Below are 23,962 nucleotides of genomic sequence, written 5' to 3'. Positions count from 1 at the left end.
AAATTTAATAGTTAAATTATTGTAAATTATTTTCACCTTCAGATAATCTCCTATAGAGTTCTTTTCTGAGGTTTCGATAGTGTTCCTGTTGCCTAAGAGTTTTATCTAAACATATTCTTACATTTTGTATATCAAGTTTTTTAGGATATGTCCTTTTTCTAATATGAAAGTGTAGATACTGCCGCTTGTACAAGTCCGTACAATATTTGTTGAGATAGAATTCCAAGAAAAGCCAATAAAGTTCTGTTATCGAAACTACTGTAATAATTTACAGTAGTACAAATCATAAATAAACTAGAAGATAATACAATTATAAACACGTTAGTACAAATAAGGAATAAACAAAGAAAAATGTATTTAAGTAACCTACTGCAGCACCTAATCTGATAAATTTTCGAAATCATCTTCATCACTAGAACTTTCACTATCAGAAACTGTAATAATCAAGTCTTCTATTACCACATCAACTCGAATCTCGTTCATATTTAAAAATTAACACATGTATAAAACCCATTTCACCACCGGCATGAACAATAACTAATCGATTGCTTTGGTTGATAGCAAACCGTTTCCGGTATTGTCTGTCCAACTGTTGGAACTAGTATGACCAACGTGAATGTAAGTTTCATCTACAAAGACAATTGGCCTAGCTTGGCTCCTATAATACTTAATTTTGTCCAGATAGTTCAACCTTATAGCGCGAATATCAGTATTTAGTATTCTCTATTAGCACCCGCCAATTGTTCTTAGTTTTTCTCCACCTGAATCCAAGTTTTTTAAAAGTGGTGTACAGGGAGGTACGTTTTCTCGAAAAGACGTATTACGCACTTAATTTTTCTTGTAATAGTGTGAGAGTAACTCGACATCCTCCCGTTTTGTGAAAATTATAAATAATGTTTCAGATATACATTTGTTCCCACTTTGGTGTATTAGTTTTTGTACCTACATATTATCTTGCGTTTTTTAAGATAACTAAATTTTATTTTACCCTCACCATTGTTTACAACTTTTCATTTGGAAAAATTGTCTTAAAAATAATTATACACGTTAAACACTATACTCCACTCGATTAGGAATGAAATTTCTTTCTTTTATTTTTCACCTTCATAGATTTATTTTAATAAGAAATTACACTGAAAATGTACAGGACGATACACTTACGAAGAACGCGTCTTTGTAACTGCAAAACAGTATACATTGCAAGCTGCTACGCCGCCAATGCCTTTCTACCTCTAGTGTTGAATGCGGTTAATCATCTCCTCATCCACGACACTATTAGGTTAAAATGGCAGAGAACGATCTGTATTGCAGGTAACATGAAAGCATGATCAACGCTACCAATATGCGAACATAAGCAATTTTAACAATATAGTAAAACATGTTGTTAAGATCACTCGTCGGCCGAAGCCGCCAGACATAGACCGGTTGTGGAATTGTCAGTCCTCATCAGTATGCCGTGAGACAACTCATGAATAATCTAGCTATTTTAGCGCCTTATATGACGTGGAGTAAATAATTTAAGTTACTTACTATACAGGGTGTAACTAAATAAGTGTAAAACATTTAAGGGGGTGATTCCTCATCGAAAAAAAGTAGGATCTTTCATATAAAGAAACTTCATTGGAGCATCCCTTGTTAAGATACAGCCCCTTAAAGGGGGTACATAAAATTTGTTTAACAATTTTTTTCACAAGCACTAAACAAGTTACAATATTGAAATTAACCTGACATTTTCTACTACCAAAAAGACACTTAGCCAGTAATTTATTTGGTTTACCCCATGGTTGTAAGGGGTGGAAAACGCAACCCCTAAAATTTATTTCCAACGTAATTTTTTGTCTTATTATTTTTTTACCATTTAAAAATTTATTTCCGATAGCCTGTTTCATTCTAAAAAAAAATGTCTCTTGAATTTTTTGCCCAAATTAAACCAGTTCGCAGCAAAAAATTATTTTACGAACAAGATACATATCGCCATAAAACGAAAATACGAAACTAATTTATCTAGTAGGCCGCCATTAGCGATACTGACAATTAAATTGGAATCAAGCTGTCAGTTTGTAAATTTTTGAAATTGAAGTAATACTAATTGTGTATTGTTCTGTTCTTAATTTGTTACTTTAATAATTCACTTGTTATTAAAATGGCATACACAAATGAGGAAATGGCTGATATGCATTACGTTTACGGTCTGTCGCAGGGGAATGGGTTAGAAGCTTCTACAAGATATGCTGAAATGTATCCTCAACGGCAGCATCCTTCACATAGAATATTTGTCTGACTTCATCAACGATTACGTGAATATGGTTCATTCAACAAAAGAACGCAGGATTGTGGTCGCCATCGAGAAGTAAGAACACCACAGCTTGAGGCAGCAGTACTTAATTTGATAGAAGAACAACCTACTATCAGTACTAGAAAGATTGCTTTCCAGCTAAATGTTGATCATATGACGGTATTTCGAATTTTAAAGGAACATCTCTTATACCCTTACCATCTGCAACGAGTACAGGCACTGTTACCGCGAGACTTTCCGAACCGTCTTGAATTTTGCAATTGGATGCTGGAAATGATTAGAAGAAATCGTGACTTTCTGAAGACGATCGAATTCACAGACGAATGTAGTTTTTCTCGGGACAAGATTATTAATTTTCATAATTACCACATATGGGCTGATGAAAACCATCACGCTATTGTCGAAACTAACCATCAAGAACAGTTTTCTCTTAAGGTGTGGGTCGGAGTTATTGGGGATTATTTAATTGGGCCTCATTTTCTACCTCCTCGATTAAATGGTGAGGCATACGTTCAATTTTTAAGAAAAGTGCATCCCCCCGTACTGCTGGAGGAAGTTCCTTTGGGCGTCAGAAGGGATATGGTTTTTATGCATGATGGGGCTCCCGCCCATTTTAGTCAAGTAGCACGTCAGCATTTAACTGAAACATATGCAAATCAGTGGATAGGTCGAGGAGGACCACAGAATTGGCCCGCTCGATCCCCGGATCTCAATCCTCTGGATTTGTCTACTTGGGGCCATTTGCAGCATTTGGTTTATCGTACTCCTGTTCGCGATGTAGAGGACTTAAGAAACCGCATTATCGATGCGTGCAGGGTAATTAGAGAGACTCCAGGAATATTTGAGCGAATACGTGGCTCAATGCGCCGACGTCTAGACGCATGCGTAATGTCTGAAGGTAGACATATTGAACATTTACTATGATTTCTACATGTTGTATGTTTTGTTATTATTAAATTAGTTTTGATTATTCCCCTTTAATCATTTAATGCAGGTAGTAACTACAAAATAACAGTAAATCCAGTCCGCATTTATGACGATGTATCTCTGTAGTTGTTCGTAAAATAATTTTTTACTGCGAACTGGTTTAATTTGGGCAAAAAATTCAAGAGACATTTTTTTTTAGAATGAAACAGGCTATCGGAAATAATTTTTTAAATGGTAAAAAAATAATAAGACAAAAAATTACGTTGGAAATAAATTTTAGGGGTTGCGTTTTCCACCCCTTACTACCATGGGGTAAACCAAATAAATTACTGGCTAAGTGTCTTTTTGGTAGTAGAAAATGTCAGGTTAATTTCAATATTGTAACTTGTTTAGTGCTTGTGAAAAAAATTGTTAAACAAATTTTATGTACCCCCTTTAAGGGGCTGTATCTTAACAAGGGATGCTCCAATGAAGTTTCTTTATATGAAAGATCCTATCTTTTTTTCGATGAGGAATCACCCCCTTAAATGTTTTACACTTATTTAGTTACACCCTGTATAGTATTATATCCGGGCGATATTGTTATAAAAAGATATAAGATAAAAAACCAATAACACCGTGGTTAGCTCCATAAAATAAAACACTGTATAATCGAAACTATTTTTTTACATGATAAGCAAATGACTTGGCGTAATATTTTGTCATTTGTATATTATGTGAGCTAAGGACGAATCCGCCTTAGGTGTAGGTAACAAAAAATTAAACGTCAATCACGTAAAATATTTCTTTGCCGTGAAATGAAACCCATATCATCCGTAAGTCTGCAAATGATGTTCCAATTTGAATTTCGTCACGTTACTTCGGAGATTAAACCATTTTTTTGCTAAGCATTATTTGCGAGCCGTATGTTGTTGATAGGGATAACTCATTTCTTCTGCTTCTGAAATCAAAACTGATAAGCTAATATTTACTGGAAGGCTTACATGGCATAAGGCGAACAAACTTCCGGCAAACCTTCGCTTAGGGTTTAGAGGATGATGATTGACAAAAAGCCTCGGGAAGCTTGCTTAAAATTTCAACAGCTTTATTTATTTGTGACTTCCGTAGCAGACAGCGCCTCATCTCATTACAACATTAATCAATCTGAATCATTTAGCACGGGTGCGGCAATATCGATTTCTTTAATGAGTTCTTCAAGTTGTTTTAAAGTGAAGGAAAAATACATAAGTAAAGCAAGCATTAATGGAGATACACTTTGTTTTTCATTTTTCTCAGTTTCCCAGTGACGTTTCATAACACATCTTCACAAAAAAAAAGTTTTTTGCAAATGACCAGAATACATTATTTCCATGTATTTCGAGCCGCTGAAATCGAATCCGATGTTCAGAATAATCCCAGCCAATTACCAGAATTTTTGTGTGTTTTTAAAGATTTTTTTTTAGATAATTCTGGTGATTTGTGGAGGGCAATTCTGACATCGGATTTAAATTCAACGGCTCAAAATACATGGGGACACCTGGTCATTTGCACAAGATTTTTTTGTTGTGGGGAAGCTATTTTATTAATTTTGTGGATTTTTTAACTTTTTTAAGGTTAGAAAGGATTTGGAACCTTATGGGCCAAATCTGACTACGGAGTCGTGTTCAGCGGGTCAAAATACATAAGAATATAAAGATCCGACTACTAGTTTCAGCCGCTGATAAATCATATCTGGATTTTAAATGCTGATTTGTCGATTTTGTGGTCTTTTAAAGCATTTTTTGAAAGACATTGTTATACTGTAATCTACACATGATGCTTCTTCAATTTTCATTAAACAATTCTATGATATAAAGGGTCACGTGTTCGTAAAGATTAATTAATAATTATTACTCGAACTTAGGCCGACCCTGTACGCTCTTAATCAACTGATCAACTGTTTACAACGCAGTTACTAAGTCAAGTTCAATGTGGTTATTTGTACGACGTGGGCGCGGACTTGTCTCGATTGGTAGTATTGGAAACATTCTAAATGGTTTATTTTTACGCCCTTATAAACCCTTTAAAGAAATGCACTGATTTCAGAAACACTCTGTACACCTGGTCACCGCCCAGGCTAAATAAGTATATTTTATGTCTGTAGCTGGCAGTAATCAAGTACATAGGTACATGTCTTTTTAATTAGATATTAAATAAAACGAGATATCTTAAACAGAGATTACTTTAACTTTTGTAATACGTTTAACCAAAATATTTTCTGTTATACAGAGTATTTAGTTTGACCTGGACACTACCCAACCTTGTTTTTTTGGAACACCCAGTATATTACTATTATTATTATTAAGTCGGCCGATAGCCGCACGGTTTAAGGCGTCAGTCCTTTAATCGTGTGCAAATTTCTGCCCGGGTTCGATTCCCGCGGCCGGTAGACCGTAGATTAGCTATGCTTGTACGGAGGATTGGCACCCTCTGTGCAGGTGTGGTAGGGTGGAAGAATGTTGGCTTGGGTCAATGTGAGAGATTGACACCGGTTGGCATTTGACCACCCCCCTAATTAATGAGGTTTTCCAGGTTTCCCTCATTCCTGCACTGAATGGTGGTTAGGGCCTACCAACATAAGTCGTTCCTGGGCGCAAATGCGGCCTGCCTAATAATAATATGCCGCCTCCTCTCCCGCACAAGTCTCCGACTTATGGGCTAATTCTCGTAGTTAGAATGAGGAGTAGAGATATTATTATTATTATTATTATTATTATTATTATTATTATTATTATTACAGTTTTAATAAACATTTTTCGTACATTTTCGGTAAAGAGAAAGTATATTTAGGCAAATTATATTGGTATTACAGTAGAAAAATATTTTGTTAATTTTAATTAAAAAAATTAAGAACTACGTTAGCAAAGATCATCTTGTAATATTATTAAGTGAGTATTTTTTCATATAAAACTTAAAACAAATTAATTTGTTTTCATTTTAAGGGAATCTTGGTTTTGTATAAATACATATGCTCAAATGATTAATATAATTTATATAATTATAGGCAATTAAGGCAATTAATTAATTGCCTTACGTAAAGGCGGATTTTATTTGAAGCATTAATTACTGCGAAAATTAATGGAACGAGACAAATACTAATTAAACTACCCAAATTCAAAGCACGAACCTGAACTATAAATCAATACCAGAGTCCTTTATTCAAAGAGAGTAAGCATATTTCGTTTTACATAATGTTATTGAAGCATTTTTAGTTTAATTTATAATAGATAAACGTTACTCAGGAAATTGCTTGTAGGTGCGTATACTTTTGCACCCTGCAACCGAAGATCAAGAGATTATCGAATAAATATTTGTAAATTCCGTCCGTAATTTAAAAAATTAGAAATTTTCTATACGCTACTACTATTATCAGTTTAACTTATAAAATGGTGCAGGCATGATGACAGTAACCAAGAATCACTAAAATTATGTATTTATCTAATGAAATAATGGATGGATTATAAAAAATGTATTTATTTTTATATTATGAGCGAGATTGATAATATTTTTGATAAAATAAAACTACAAAATACAGCAAACCGCTGTGATAGGTTGAACACAGAGCGAATTACGTCACGTCTGCGTCTATGTAAATGTCATTTTGTATCATTTGTACTTCGACAATATCCGCGGTATTTATCTTCGTTTAAATATTTTGTGTTTCTCAACTATCAGTTGCTTAGTTTTATGTTACCAGAACCATAATGAGGAAACGTTAGGTACTTACTTGAAAAGTTTCTAAAAAAAGGAAAAGAAAATAAAGCTCAACAACTGCGAGATAATAAAATATCAAAAAGATTATGTTGATCAAAAGTTTATCCATGCACAAATTGGTGCTGAAATACAAAGAACAGTCCTGCAACATATTTTTGAAAAAACTCGTATTGACTGATGAAGACGACATGAAAGTTGAAGAAGAGACGCGACCAACATCAAAGCTGTTTTTGGTATGAGTTAAGATATGGCAAAGTGACGGCCTTACGAGCGTTTGAATTTAATCGGTGCAAAACCAATGATGCAACTCTGATCACGTTAATAATGGCAGGAAAAAATCTCAGACGCATCGGCCATGAAGCGCGATAGAATGTTGGAGAATGAAGTGAGAAAAACTGTAAGTACCAGTTTGGGGAAAAATTTTTAAAAAATGTGGTATAATGCTTTGCAAAAATTATCCCATGATAGCAGAATTGCCTGATGGAATCTGTGAAGACAGTATTATTGAAATTAAATGTACCACGAATATGAAGACTTTTAGAAATTATGTGGAAAAAGGAAAACCGACCCAGAAGTTGTATGTGGAGATGGCAGCTATAAATGTATTTAACAGGGCTTCAAAGGGGCTATTTCGATGTAGCTGACTGCAACTACAATACAAATAAAAAAGTAGAAATAATTAAGTAATGTTACGTTTGATGACAACTATGTATCAGATTTTCTTAATGTTTTAGTCTCTTCATGGAAAGATAATGTGTATCCATTATTATACCAAAGTACAATTTGAGCTTTATATTTTTATTTAACTGATGAATCTTGCAACACAAAATATTAGCACCTTATATTTACTGTTGACAAACATAAATGTGACGTCACGTAGACGCCATAACACTGGTGACCGTTTTTGAGTGAGTTTAGACTTAAAAATAAAATTTCAATACTTTTCCACTAAACCTTTTATTTTCCACAGAAATAAGATATTTTTTCGAAATAGTAAATACTTCCGAACATCATAGAATAGATTTTCAAAATCTGTCATCATGGATGACAGAGTGCCAATCCCATATTTGTTAGTTGCGAAACTACGTTTATCTTTCCATATTGCATATTATTTACATCTATTATCTAATATAATATTTAAAGGGAATTTTCTATGTTTGCATTCAGTATCCAAATGTTTCATTATTAAACAATAACTACATGTTATCTATTCACTATCAATACCAATTTTAGTTAAAACAAAGTATTGAACAAGCAATATAATCCCTATTGCCTGTAAATATTTGTCAGGTATTTTCTCATCAATCGATATTCCGTCCTCTAGTAGTGTTAATGTGGAAAACCCATAGATATCTATAATTATGTAGGCGTTTGATAGTACTTCTCGCTCTAGGTAAAAACTAGTTATGATGTTCACGTACAACCTTGGAAATTTCAATAAAATCATTGGAGTTAGCAATTTTAACGGTAGTGTCCATAATTGCAACTTAATCAACATTAAATCTTAAATCCATCTTGAATATTAAATAGATATAGACATTTCTGCATTTTGTATTCATTTTTTTTAATTATCTCACATTCCCTTTTAAGCACAATTTTGAGCCGTGGCAATGTCCTAAATATTTTTAATGGGCCTAAGAGAAGGTGGTTCCAAAATCTTTTTCAAAATAAGGATAACAAAGTTTTTTTGGCTAAACCGATTTATTTTATTCAAAATAGTCCCCTTCCAACTCAATTGCATGGTCCAAGAGGATGTTGAATGAATGTTTTAGATAATCGGACGAGATGTACTTCAGGATGTCGTCGGTACAAGCCTTTTGGATGGCTTTTATGTCCACAAAATGCTTCCTTTCACCGACAAATGCATTTTTCCGAAAAAATAAATGTCGCACGATGCCATATCAAGCGAATTCGAGGTATGGTTGACAGTTAAAATGCGATTTTTTGTCAATAAACCGGTCACAAGTGTCGATCGAAGAGATGGCGCATAATAGTGCAACAAACGCGAATTTCTTTCTAGGCGATATTGCGGCCAAATACGATGCACCAAACGCTTCAAATGCTTCAAAACGCCAAGATGGAATTGTGCAATAAGGGTTTGGCCTAGTGGAATAAACTCTCGGCACTTTGGCGTTTGATTTCTGGATCATATTGAAAATACGTTTCATCATCAGTCACAATGTTGTAAAGGAGGTTTACTCTTTTTGGCCTTCTTGAATATGTCTTTCGAATGTTGAGTTCCAAACAGTCGTCAGTCGACTTGTGCAGAACAAACTATGCACATACTTTTCGATAACCCAAATATTCAGCCAAAATGCGATAAATTGATGTTTTTGAGATGCTCATTTCAAATTCCATGAATTTCAGTAAAGATTTTGACTGATTTTTTATTAATTCACGCACAGTTTTGATGGAATGTACGTAGATTTCGGTTGGCCAACATGCTGCTCACCATTTATGTCCCCGCAACCGTTTTTAAACCGCTCATATCACTCATGAACTCTGCCACGGAATGAACAATCAACCATAAACTTCAATAAACCATCAAACCTTCAATTGAAATGTTTCGATAAATGTTTAAAACAAAGCTTAATATTGGTTCTTAGCCTGATTGATGCTCATGTTTATACCGATGGCGATGACACAAACATAATGTCACTTGAGACCATAGACCTAGTAAACTACTACTAGGGCTATGCTTTAGACGCTATTCGTCCAATTGTCATGAAATTTTGACAGTACATCAGTGAAGAATCTACCTTTCCGACGCATCTAATTGCCAATAGATGGCCTCACTATACCTATTTTTGAAAAGTCCTGTTTACTTTGGAACACAACTTGTATATTCAGTAGTACTATTTATGCCTGTCCAAACATTTGCTTTAACAAAAATTTAACAATTAATTATCTGACCTCACGGACATAACCACAGAATTTCTGGCTCACAGTAATGGAATACATCCGGACATCAATTTGTCATCCTAGATACAGAATTTACAAAAATCCTATCGACATGGATTGATAGATGATATATATCGATCTGACCTCAACCTTTCTCAAGACAAACTGCAAGCCTTGTAGTAAGTAGCATCCCGCAAAGTATACTATAGTCAAATGGAAAGATATGTTAGCACTAGGTTAAAGAAAGAAGAAAGACTAGGTTAAAGAAAGTACTTATCAGTTGTAGAGTAACACACATTTTAGAAGGAAGAGAAAATTTCAACCAATACTTTACAGAGAAGCATCATTAATGATCCAGATAAATCAAAATAATTGCAACAGAGACCAGGGTTTAATCTACCAATTTTGAAACACTAGCGGCTTCAAGGAATGTATAAATACCGACAAGAAAACTTAATTCTCAGTTTTTTATTAGGAATAAAATGATGTCTTTCAAAACGTCAGGAAATCTAAACTTCTGCTCAAAGAAATTGATGAATTAGATTAAACACAATGAAGAAATAGTTGTGTAATATAAAAGATATTTACAATTGTTTATAGTATTTATTCTTTTATACTTATTTTATGATTTAATGTAATATATTAAGTGGAGAGGCCAAATTACTTGACAAAATGCCTGTCTTTCACGACATACTGTTACTGAGACCAAAGTGATTAAAGGCAAAATATAAAGATATTTTATTAATACATTTATAAATCGGAATAAAATATTTTTCCTCTCCCTATTTTCCTATTTGCAACTTAGATCGAACCGAAATTATCAATTTTGATGAATTGTTCTATTGATTAACTACAAGTACTTGTACAGTGTGCAAATTATCTTGCAATGCAAACTAAAAAAATAAAAATTATACATAATATTTCCTGAGACTAATTGTAGTCGACGAAATTGCTTTAAAAGTAAACAGTTTATTGAGTCCAATATATTTTAATTACGGCTACAACAATTTTAATGTTATGATGATCGCCTGTGCTATAAAATCGTATGCTATCATCTTGTTCAGTAAACAAAGAACAGCCATTATATCACTTGAAATTACCGGAAAGAACCCGCAATATGATTTTACTGGTTTTCTGTTGCACGAAGTAGAGGTCCAATCCAATCTTTTGGTTTTTATAACGTTTGTTGTATCGTATTTCTTTAATCGAAATTTAATCCCTCCAGCAAACAAGACGAACAAGAAGTCTATGTAATACCGACAAATGTTATTTTATTCAAAGTTCACAGTTTATTAATTTCAAGACTCTGAAACCAACTTTATAAATAGTAGGTATCATATCATTAGAGAGCGGACAATGTGTGTCTTTAACCCGAAGAATAGGTCAAATTTTGATAGAGATGTGTACGCGTTCAAAAATGTATTGTGTATAAACTATGCAAAATATAATTATTATGTATAGCAAATATATCGTATAATCCTCGCGAAGATCTGTACCCTTTATTTAAAATCCATAAATCATGTGAACAGGTTAAATAACGAGAAAATAATTAAGTTAATTTAGTTCTAAATTCTTAATTTAGGATCAAAGAAAAAAAAACCGAGATCATTTGTTATAAACGAAATTTATATGCCACTGTATAGAAAATATGTTACATGTCGCCCAAAAAATTTTGAAATTTGCCGCTGTTTCTTTAAATATTTAAATGGGAAAGGTTATAGGCAAGTAGTAGGAATATATCAGTTTGGTAGAATGCCTCAAATTATCGCAAAATTTTAAAATTTTTCAAATGCAGGTAAAAACACAGAACATTGTTTCCGTCGTTCCTCTACTACCATTTTGGTTAATGCTGCGATAAATCTAATTGCAAGGAATCCAAAGGAATCTTTTAGAAATAAACTAGACATAGCATTCTGTTTGCTAATAATTGCTTAGCAACGAACTAAAATACTAGAATACGGTACGATTTCAGATTTTTTTTAAGCCAAATTTGATCATTTAGTTAAGACATACCGAAATTATAACCATTTTTTTTTTAAACAATTTGTTCTCCCCTATTACTCTTATTTCATAAATCGAAAATATATAACCAAAATAACAGAAAATTAAATAATAGACCGTGTGATTTACGCTGTAATACGACAAATTGGGAAACTGAAAAATGATTTCCACCGATTCTCTGCGACTAACATTTTAAAATACTTAGATCAAAATCAAGTGGTTCAGTGATTTAAGAAAATTGGAAGGTTGACGGAGAAAACCATTCTTATACTTACTCGTGCAACAGTTAAGTTAAAATCTTCTTCTGCATAGGTTGTATCCTTTCAATGAGGAAGATAGTGCATTTGTGTGGTTTTAATTACCAATGTAATGGTTTCCATAGTATTATGATATCGATTCACTGTTTCAAATGGAAATTCTTTATCTAGACTGACGCACAGTCCTTAGCGACAGAGAAAATAAGTTCTATGGCTAAAGATCGTACTGTTATACAGAATAGCTTCCGAGTTAAGATTGTCTGCCATTCTTAAAGGCCCCGTCAGGGGTGATGCCAATATACAGGGTGTTTCTTAATAACGTGCTAATATTTAAGGAGGTTATTCTTGGGTCCAATTTAAGAAAAAAACTTCATATGAACATATATCGTAAGAGTCTTAACTTTTGAACTAAAGGGGGTTAAAGTTTTATGAAAAAACATTTTTTTTATAACTTTTGTATTACCTACCCTAGATATTTTTTCAAATTCGATACACGCCTTCTATTCATCGAGATGCATTTTCTGATGTACAAACAATTTTATTATTTTTGCCAGTTGCGTCTGTACAGGTTTTGTATTGAATATTTTTTTTAAGCAAAAATATGTTACGCAACTGCTTTTTCTTAAAGTAAAAATCATATTTGAAATCCTCATTCCTTTCTGAGCAAATATGATGTCTTAAATTTTTTTAGTTTGACGTACGGTTTTCGCATAAAAAATAAATTTAATTCACTTGCATCTTATTGGACCACTTACGAGAGAAAAAAAAAAGATTTATGTAACTTTGAACAATAATTTATTTAAGATAATAACTTTTAAACGTCGAAATTATGAAGTTACAGTAATCTACATACATTTTGGAATGGTAAGAGAAAATTACCCTGGCGTAACATATTTTTCTTCAAAAATATTCAATACAACACCTGTACAGACGCCACTGGCAAAAATAATAAAATTGTTTGTACATCAGAAAATGCATCTCGATGAATAGAAGGCGTGTACCAAATTTGAAAAAATATCTAGGGTAATACCAAAGTTATCATAAAAAATGTTTTTTCATAAAACTGTAGCACCCTGTAGTTCAAAAGTTAAAACTTTTAGGACATATGTTCATATGAAGTTTTTTTCTTAAAATGGACCCAAGAATAACATCCTTAAATATTAGCAAGTTATTAAGAAACACCCTGTATATTGTTTATATTTTTTTTAGACTAATTTATTGCTAATATGGCAACAATGCACCATTTTTTGGCGCTTCCATTTGTGAAATGATTTCTTTTAGTCATTAAGACAAGTTAAACTTGCATATATCTCTCCCCCAAACAAGGTTATATTCTTTAATTACTTTTATCGCTAATGTTTCGAGTATTATGAATTGGTAAGAGAATGGACCGTAAAAGGAGTTTTACGATATTTTTTTCAAGTAAACTATTTTTTCATTTAACAAGGGATATTGACAGTTCACAAAATCAGTAAAAAAATTGAGCCATAAATTAATCATTCAGATAATGAAGGTTCTAACTGAAATACATTATGAATATTCAGTTGTTTCCTAAGACTTTTTAGCCAGCAACTTGAACCTACTGTCCGATTTTGTATTTAAATAAAAGATAACAGAGTATACAACAGCATTCTTTCCAGTAGAAAAGACGAATCCTAAAGACCTAACGGAAAAAACGCAAGTCTGGTGATTAACCTTAGCTCTCCACAGATTTTGTGCAGTTTTATACTACAGAACTGAGTGGTCATCCTTTACAAAATTTTCTCCACACCCTGTACTTAATTAAGAAAACTCTTCCACTAAAATTGAAAAAAGTCTTCCCCGGAATGAAGGCTAAGTAAGTTCTTTATAGGATTTGAAAGCTAACACTCTTTCATTGTCCTATTCTCCCGTTCCATCAACTAGATAATTTATGTGTTACTAGGAAAGTGCTAGCCTTCCTCGGTCGATTTCAATAAAATCTCCCTAAGCAATATTTACAACCACTCTTTGGATAATGGTTTGAGTGCTACACCCACTCTAAGAAATTTACATTCGTATACGTAGCCTTATGGCACTACTCTTCTACTAACTTGGACTAATGGATGAAAAATAATAAGTGCTTTACTTTTCTAGACTTGATATAATATGGGCATTCTTTGTAATAGCGTGTATGACTGAACTACTAAGTCACCTCCTGTAAATTACTGGGTAAAACGTTTTTATTCGCCAGTATGCTATCAGTGTATGTAGTTAATTTTATAAATTACTTACTGTTACAATCACAATCAGATCACTGTTACAATTGTCTATTGTTATAACAATAATAATTACCAAACATTATATTAATTTACGGCGAATGTTGTCAAAACACTGCAAAGGCATCGTAATTGCATACAAAACGTTACTCCAACCAGGTTCAACCTCTTCCTCTAGGATTTGTAAAAGTGGTTCAAAGGATCAGGGATAGTGATAATGTAATTATCAACAAAAGTGACTTTCTAGTAAGAAATCTGACAGCGTTGAAAAATGTTCAGTCAGACTTCTTCAGGGTGGTCCGAATTTTATGCAGGAAACTTCGAGCGCGCATAGATCTCTTTAAAATAATAGGTGTTTGCCTTATAGACATAGGTCTGGAACGGCCCTGTTTTAGAGATACAGGGTGTTGAAGTTGTTACAAAAATTGATTTTTTGTTTATATCTCAGGAATCTATTAACCGATCTCAATAAAATTTGGTACAGATAATGTATGTCAGTAGGTCTTGCATTCTCGAATATGAGCTGTAAAGGTTCAACCAGTGATGTACAACTGGACAGGGATCACCCCCTTTTTTATAAAAAAAAAACTTACGCCACTGCATTTTTTACAAGTTATTGGATTTACCAATACAATCCGCTTGTGGCAGATACTTCTAACTATAATATTACAAGAATATTTATGTTTATACTTAAAAGTAAGTACAATTTGTAAGCACATCAACAAAATTATTTACACTCGTTTCCAAACCACTTGTGAGGTGGAGTTCCTGGCTCGTTTTAGTTTACCCTGGAAGCCTAATCCACTATCATTAGAAATAAAAACAATTTAAATCAAACTAATAATAAATGTATATTTACCAAAGGCAAGGAGTACTGAATTTTCACAATCTTCATACATATTTGGTCACAAGAAAATCCTCATGAAATTCGGACAAGATCTTTTCAACATAAATTTTCTGTTAACGTGTGGCTCGGAATAATTCGCAATACTGATTGTGGACCTTTCTTCTTGCCACCCCGTATTTGAATTATTAGAGGATGTTCCATTAAATATACGAAAAAATATCTGGATACAATGGATGGTGCTCCTGCGCATTCCGGAAGAATAATATAAGAATGGCTTAATGAAAACTATATGGCGGTGGATAGGTAGAAGACCAAATGCCAATGTCTACCATAATGGTGCAGAGGGTCTAGTGTCTTGGTCAACCAGATTGCCCTTATTTAAACCCTCTGGGCTTCTATGTTTGGGGTTATCTGAAAAGTAAAGTTTATTCTACTCCAACAGATACAAGACCACAACTAATGCAACAAATAGAGGACGGGTGTAAGAAAACCACTACATGATATTAGCTTCAATTATTTCCATTAATAGAAGATGCCAGATATGTATCGATGTGGGTGGTTCACATTTTGAACAATTGTTGTATTTACAACTTAACATTCATTTTATTTCTTCTTTAGTTGCTCTTGCTTGGAAAATATATTTTTATTATTATTTTGATTTAATTTGTTCTTATTTGTAAAGGTAGTAGATTAGGCCTCCAAGGAAAACTAAAACCCACCAGGAACATTACCTCACAGGTGATGTGAAAAGGAGTGTAAAGAATTTTGTTGATGTGCTTACAAATTACTTTTAAACGTAAACATAAATATTCTTGTATTATTGTTAAAAAGTGTCTGCCACAAGATGAGTATTGGTATGCATAACTTGAGAACGGCGTATCTTAGGGAAAAATTCAAGTTTCCTTTTTTACGTATTTTGTGCATTAGAATATAAATCCGTTACAATAACTTGTAAAAAATGCAGTGGCGTGGTTTTTTTTATAAAAAAGGAGGTGACCCCTGTCCAGTTATACACCACTGGTTGCACCTTTAGAGCTCATATTTTAGGGAATGCGAGGCCTACTATCATACATTATCTATACCAAATTTTATTGATTTATTAATAGATTCTCGAGGTATAAAAAGAAAATCATGTTTTTTAACAACATCAACACCCTGTATCTCTAAAACGCGGCCGTTCCAGACCTATGTTTATAAGGCAAATACCTATTATTTTCTGCATAAAATTTGAACCACCCTGTACAAAGAGATGTATTCCACGAAATATGGTTGTGACGTTCAAATAAGTCTATTTTATTTTGCACTAAAAGTATTGCCTATCAATTTAATAAAACGAATATATTTTGATTTAGTTCCTACTATTCCTTTTTAATAATAACATAGTTTGTGTCTGATCACCCTGGTCATGTTTTTGAACAAACATTGAGAAAAACTACATTTATAAATTCATTTTATTAATTTAACAGAAACGTAATGCCATTAGCAAATTTAGTAATGAATTATGTCTGTGGTTGTACATAGGTATCTAATCTAATCTAGTCTGTAATGCGTATTATGGTAACACATTTAAGAAAATCAATAAATGTATCGTTTATGACTATTATTCAATGACCAAAATTACTCTTCTTCTTCTTCGTAGTCCTGTTCAATTAAATATTTAATGAAAATTACTCTTATTAAGTACTATTTTTATTTATTTTTTTTAGTGAAACGTGCTCATCCATCAGATTTACTAACATCAGAAGAAAATGGAGGCGACGTACCATATTACAACAAACCTTCGGCAATCAAAAGAGGTTAGTATATATTTACACTAATATAAAGTGGCTGCAAAGCATTACCGCCAATATATTTCAGTTAGTATTGGAGATACAGTTTCCGAATTTTTTAAATTTATTTAGGACGTATCCAGAGTTATAGTCCATACGATATTTGTTGAGATAGAATTCCAAGAAAAGAATAAACCAATAAAGTTCTGTTATCGGAACTTCTTTAACAATTTACCGCAGGGGCATGCTCTGAAATTTTCCGCCAATGTCTTTCTACCACGGGTGTCAAATGTGGTTAATTCTAAGAAAGTGACGCAGAGGTCTTCTTCGAATTCTATCTCAACAAATACCGTACGAACTATACAGGGTGACAGAGAAAAAAGTACAATGCATAGTAGTTTTTTTTTTATTTGCAAAAACAATGATAAATACTTCAACAATTAAATTTTAATGGTATGATGAAAAATATGATTAATTAAAACAAAACATTAAGTTTTTAGAAGATGTTCAAATTGTTGCCCTTGTACTTCAATACATTTTTCCATTCTTCTTCTTAATGATTGACGGCATCTTTGAAATATTCCTAGGTTATTATGAAATCTATCTGCCGATTCCATAATTCTTATCCATAATTGTTCTTCATTATGTATTTCTACAGCATAAACTTCATTTTTCATAAATCCCCAAAATGAAAAATCGAGGGGATTAAGGTCGGGACTACGAGCTGGCCAGGGTACAGGCCCCCTTCGACCAATCCACCTATTTCCAAATCTCCTGTCCAAATATTCCCTTGCCACTCGAGAAAAGTGAGCTGGCGCCCCATCATGCATGTAATACATTCTTCCAATAATGGCCAATGGGACATCCTCTAATAATGTGTTTAAATCATTCTCCAAGAAATTTCGATACAGTGCACCTGTCAATCGATTGGGCAATCGAAATGGGCCAATTAAGTAATTGTCGATTATACCTGCCCACACATTAATAGAAAACCCATATTGGTGACTCCGAATTATAGTTTGATGAGGATTTTCATCACTCCAATGGTGCATGTTATGTAGGTTCAGAATACCATCACGACTAAAACTAGCTTCGTCAGTAAACAAAATTGATGAAATAATGTTTTCTCTTTGGTTTTGAAACCATTCGCAAAATTGTACACGAGGAACAAAGTCATGTTCCAATAGTGAATGAATTTTTTGGAAATGATATGGGCGAAGAAGTTGTTCTTTGAAAATTTGTCTAACTGATTCACGGTTAAGGTTTCGCACCGCTGAACTTGTTTTCCTGGTGCTTGTTCTCGGATTATTTTCTACCATTCGTAAAACAGTTTCTTCGTTTCGCACAGTGCGACGAGTTCTGGAAACCCCACTATTCAATTTTGGTTTTCTAAAACAGCCATCTTCTCCCAAACGCCTATGCACATCAATAAATGTTCGAACATTAGGAACTTGTCTTAAAGGATATCTTTCTCGATAGATACGTTGAGCTTCGTAAGAATTTGATCTAGCTTCGCCGTAACACATAATCATGTCCCTGTATTCTTCAAAAGTGTAGCGAACCATTTTTGAAAGCAATTTTGAATAATCAGTGAGAAAACCAATGAAAAACTTAATCAAGAACACAAAATACCTCTAACAATTATTATATTAGTTTGACAAGTGTCATTATGACACATTATTTAATTGTTATTTATCATTGTTTTTGCAAATGTTACTTTGGCGCTTTTTGAATAATTTGCGTGCATTGTCGGCTTTTGTACTGGAACCATTGCTTCTAGCGACTTGGACAAGGTATACCTTTCTTACGTATAAAGAAGGGATAACAAATTTTTTTCAGTCGAAAATGACATACAGTGTATAGCAAAAAAGTTAGGACCGATTCAATAGATATGGAACCCTGTATGTAGCGCCTTCTATCAGTAATCACAAAACTAAGATGATATTTGAATTTAGCATGATAAAAAAACCCCTGTATACCACATTTTATCCATTTCTTGCGTCTCTGGCTAAAGATATTCAAAAAAAAAACCCAAACAAAAATAAAATTCAACACCCCGTATCTTTTAACCGAAGGCCTTGCAGACCCATGTTCATAGGAACTTTTTTTCTTATTTTAGTGTCCTCTATTGTGTGGCACTATGCAATGTACTTTTTTCTATGTCACCCTGTATAATTAATACAGTTTGAACTGATACCAAGATATTTAAGAAATAAAAAGAGAAAGACGACACTATAGGCGGGTGAAAGAGCGAATAATGTTTTTCGAAAAATAGCTATTTATATAAACGTATCATCCCTGCTTAGCTCAAAGATGGTTTAAGATTTATGAAGGAGTGAATAGTAATCAACATAATGAAAACAAAACGTTTTTCTATGTTTCTTTTAGCTGCTCTTGAACTACGTTCAACATAACTGACACAGTTAGCGAACTGTAAAAAATACTGCTTATTAATATGAAACGACAAATTGTTTACAATCAAAGTACAATGGGTCTCGACTCTTTTTGCCCATAGTGAACTTTTCCAAAAGTCAGTACTCTAAATACAATACGCAAACAATAAAAAGATAATGTGATTTCCCATTTCTTTTTTCAGTATTTTGTGAAGTAGGTACCTACTTAATACATATTTTTTTTCATTGTCGATCATTTTTGTACAAAAAAATATACAAAATATTTATATATTTTATACGTAATTTGGGGAAGTTTTCAACTATTTCTGTAGCAACTGTAAATACGAAAAAAAACATCCTACCATTTAAATTAAAATATATATTTAATGAAAATCTCTTCTGCAGTGCACTTTACTATTTTGTTGCAAATACTTTAAAAATAAACATGGTGCTTTTATGAAAAACAATATTTTTTTGTTGAGAAAGTCAGCTAATACCGTTTAACCTATGCTCTCATTTTCAGATAAAAGTGGCGTTTAGTTCATAAAAAATTATTTCGTAAAAGATTATTAGGCAACTGTAATAAGTATTATAATATGTATAAAAGTGGCTAAAATTGTCTTTTTAGCACAAACCATTGAATTACTGAAGTCGTACTGCTGACTCGTAAATAGGGTTTAATGTTTTGTTTCCTTTGTGAAAATAATACGTGATTTAAGATAGAAAATGTCAGAATTGTGTGTAGGAACTGCTATTTGTTGAAATAGCTCAGATAATAATGAACCCAAGCCGACCTAACCCCTGACCTAAAATGTAATATACTCTAACGATTTCACAAATTATATTCTATGAAATAAGTTACATAACTAGAGAGAAATACGAACTTTCCTAAAATGTAATATAATGATCAATTTTGTTTTCCCTACAGACTAACATTAATAAATTCCATTATCGTTTCAACAGAATGTAATATAATATTTTTAAGTATAAAATTATGATGTACCAGGGTTGGCCATCTTTGAAAAAATAAAATGTTGGAGTTCGAAAATGTACGCCATCAGTACAGTTCGGGAGACAAGATTTCTAACAGGGGCTCACTCACATCTTTTTTGCGAAACTCATTTTTTCAAAAATGTCATTTCAAAATAATTTCTCATATTATATGCTGCTACAGAAGCAATACAACATGTTAACTGCCGAAATACTTCAACCGAGAGTGTTGTGAGGTCACGGGCACGTGGTGACAAATGTCCAAAAATATTTTTTTGAGCACTTGTGCGTCTCAAAAAATTTTCTAAAAATTGGTTGATCAAGAAAAATTTGAGAAAATTACTGTCCAAATATGGGCTTTTTAGGGTCTATTTAAAAAAGCGTTTGAGTTGAGTTTTTATTTTAGCAGTACAAGTTACCATTAAATCGTAGACGTCGAAATGTTACTTCAGAAACTTGTTAGTGTATCTTAGTAGTAATTTACTTGGAATAATTCATGAAAAATAATATATTATTACTAGAATATTAATAAAACATTCATTTTCGATTGTTATAAAGCCACGGTTTTTCGGTAAAACGATACACTATACCGATTTTCAACAAGTATACCTTTTTTATGTAGAATTGTCCTCGGAATCTAAAAATGAATCCCAAATGATTATTAGGTCATTGGCGTAGAAGTTGGGGTAAAAAAAATCCCGCCTTATTACCCATTCCTACGCCACTGACCTACAAAAATTTGTAAATTTTACAGTAAATTATGCACATGTGTAAATAACATCACACCAAATTTGAATCAATTTGTTACAAGAATACCAGAGATTTCGTAAATAATATGGATTTAACAACCGACCAATACGGCCCTGTACAGCGAAAACGGTGAAACTTAGACCCTTGCTTCATAAGTCAATTCTGAATTATTTATTGAGTTCTATTTGTGGTTAAAGTTTGATTCACTCGAACTGAAACACCGTGTATTATGTAAATAAATGTTTCCAAATTATTACAAGTTGTTGTAAAAAAAAGAAGCAATATATTCTCTATCATACTTACTTATTCAGAAAATATATATTCTTACCGCAGTTTTTTCCAGATTATTAAGATTTTGACAAAACCTAAACATTTCTAATCCTGGAGTTGATCTCCTACTTTGTGGCAGTTGAAATAAACACATTTAAGTACAGACATTTTTTTAAATTAAAATAGGTTAGTTAGGTACCTATGTATTATTTGAAATTCTTAGTTAAAATGCACATGATGTAAATTCGAATTTAAAATGGAATGTTTGCAGTAGTGGGGATAGGCATTGATAAAAAAAGTGTACAATATAAATCTATAAGTCCGGGTAACAACATTGCTAATTATGCGTTGCTAGGATACGCATAAGCATCGTCTAGGAGTGCCGGCCGCTGCATCTGAATCTTCCTAAAATTCTTATGGAGGTGTACTCTATCGGCAATTCGGAAATTTTAAAATGCTGTCCTATTTCAAACGCAGATTATTGCGTTAATTACTTGGTCTGTGGTTTGAACTTCTTTTCTACTCGGATTTGGTTTTGGAGATTTGGCAATTAGTTCGTAAAAGATGTACAAACAGCCCTTACTATGCCTTTGTCAAGTAAATACTTAGTATCATCATTCGGTTCTACAGAAGCTAGAATAATGATGATCCGCAACTTGTCTGTTTTGGATAGTTCTTAACCTTCTTCCTCTACATGTTTTTGACTTCCTCTCCTGTGTATAATTTCATTGGAATTGTATTAATTCAGATTATGCAAAAATAGGCTTAGTGTTTCAAAAGAATGTCATAAATTTCATATACGTATTTTCGTTTCTAGAAGAGAAAATATTTTTATCTCTACTCGTGAGAAAATCGGCAATGTTATTTATGAAGGAGCCAAATATTTCATTTACTGATGCAAAGTTTCTGGTTGCTAAAACTGGTATTTTGTTCTATTAGCAACCAAACACTTAAATATGGACATCTAGGCAGTTATACAATTTTTCTTAAGGACGGGATTTTGTACAAAAAATATCGCCCAGCGTGAGTCACGAAACGGGACCCCGGCAGGTGCTGCTCTAGCGGCCAACGCTTCAAGGTGTGTTTTTTAACCGAACGACGAAGTCTAATAATAAACGCTGGACGTAAACGGCTCGATTTTTCAGGAGCGGCTCCAATTTGTGTACATACAATCTTATAAGGAAAGAGAGTAAAGATTTTATTAATCATTAATAGATTATCGAGGACAATAATATTTTTTTTATTAAGTAGGCAATAATTTTTAGTTAATAAGGTTAAACAATCTTATAATTACCATTCCTTTATTATAAAAGCAGATATAATTTTTAAAATTACATGTAGTTTCTTCTTCAAGAGCTTAAAAAACGTATAACAGGAACAGTCAACAGTCTAATGTTTATATTTTCACGTTAACGATCCGATACGTAAATTAACTGCTATTTTCAGTAAAAATGATATAACTTGAATTATTTTTTTACTTTGGTGAGTCGTATTAATTTAAAAACACTGCCTAATTACTAAAATATATAGCTACTTATATATACTTATACTAACTTGCTACTAATTACGTTTGTAATTAGTAGCAATATATATGTATAGTAGGGTGGCACAAAAAAAACGATTTTTTTTTGTGTCGTGAAAATATGTTAGTTTAACATGTTTTAAGAGCTCCCTCAAAAAATCAGCTCAAAAATTTTTTTTAGAGGTCCCAAGATTTTTAAAAATTTCCAAAATCGTTAAAAATTGAATTTTTTATCTTTCAATTTCAATTCAATAAAAAATAAATTATTAGTTCGTTGATATTTATTTTTTAGAGATCGCTCGAAAACATAGATACACTACTTTGAAAATTAAAATAATTATGAGTGACCTTTAGAAATTAAAATATCGATTTGAAACTTTCAGAATCGAGATTTTTTTCAACTTAGAAAATGACAAAAAAACGGGAAAAAATTTTAAACACAAAAAAATTAAATTTGACGATTTTGAAAATTTTTAAAAATCTTGAACGACCTCTAAAAAATTTTTTCATTGACCTGACTTTTTGAGGGGGCTCTTAAAACATGATAAACTAATATATTTTCACAGGAGACACCCTAAATTATATAGGCATTATATAGGCATAGGCATAGGCATATATAGGCATAAAATTTCAAGTTATTATTAACAAGATGTGTAATGGAATTCCCATAGCAGGTAAGACCGTCAAGAAATTGTTCTTATCTAATTCCAATATTAAGGCGGAAATACACATGCCTCTTGCTTGCACAATAGCATGCAAGGAGCTTGCAGAAGATAGCCCCTGGTATGTGTATTTATTAAAAGGCATGCCTGTAGAAGGCGCTCAAGTAAATTGCACATCATTTGATTTTTTGGCATGCAATGTGAGGCGGGGGGTTTCGGGGGAGTTCAAGTGGCATGTCGGAACGTGTCTACTTGCTACCTACTGATATGCCAATAAGCCATAATACTAACGAGGCATTCCATTTTACTTGCAAATGTATCAGCAGTGTGCCATCCGCCGGCATATGCCATTTCTTAGCATGCAAGTTACTTACCTATTTTACTGGTATGTGTATTTCCGCCTTTATG

General features: G+C 32.8%; 1 protein-coding gene across 1 annotated transcript in view; it reads left to right on the top strand.

Moving 5' to 3' along the window:
* LOC108903529 (prohormone-2) overlaps window positions 1-23,962 on the top strand; it is a 112,919-nt gene that overhangs the window by 8,164 nt on the left and 80,793 nt on the right. Inside the window, exon 2 of the mRNA XM_018705748.1 lies at window positions 16,905-16,994. Coding sequence (XP_018561264.1) covers window positions 16,905-16,994 — 90 coding nt within the window. The remainder of the gene's footprint in view (window positions 1-16,904; window positions 16,995-23,962) is intronic.

This window comes from Anoplophora glabripennis, unplaced genomic scaffold (genome assembly GCF_000390285.2).
Source record: "Anoplophora glabripennis isolate ALB-LARVAE unplaced genomic scaffold, Agla_2.0 scaffold94, whole genome shotgun sequence".
In the NCBI taxonomy this organism is placed as follows: Eukaryota; Metazoa; Arthropoda; class Insecta; order Coleoptera; family Cerambycidae; genus Anoplophora; species Anoplophora glabripennis.
Note: the sequence above shows the minus strand (reverse complement) of the source record. Positions and strands in the feature narration are given on the sequence as shown.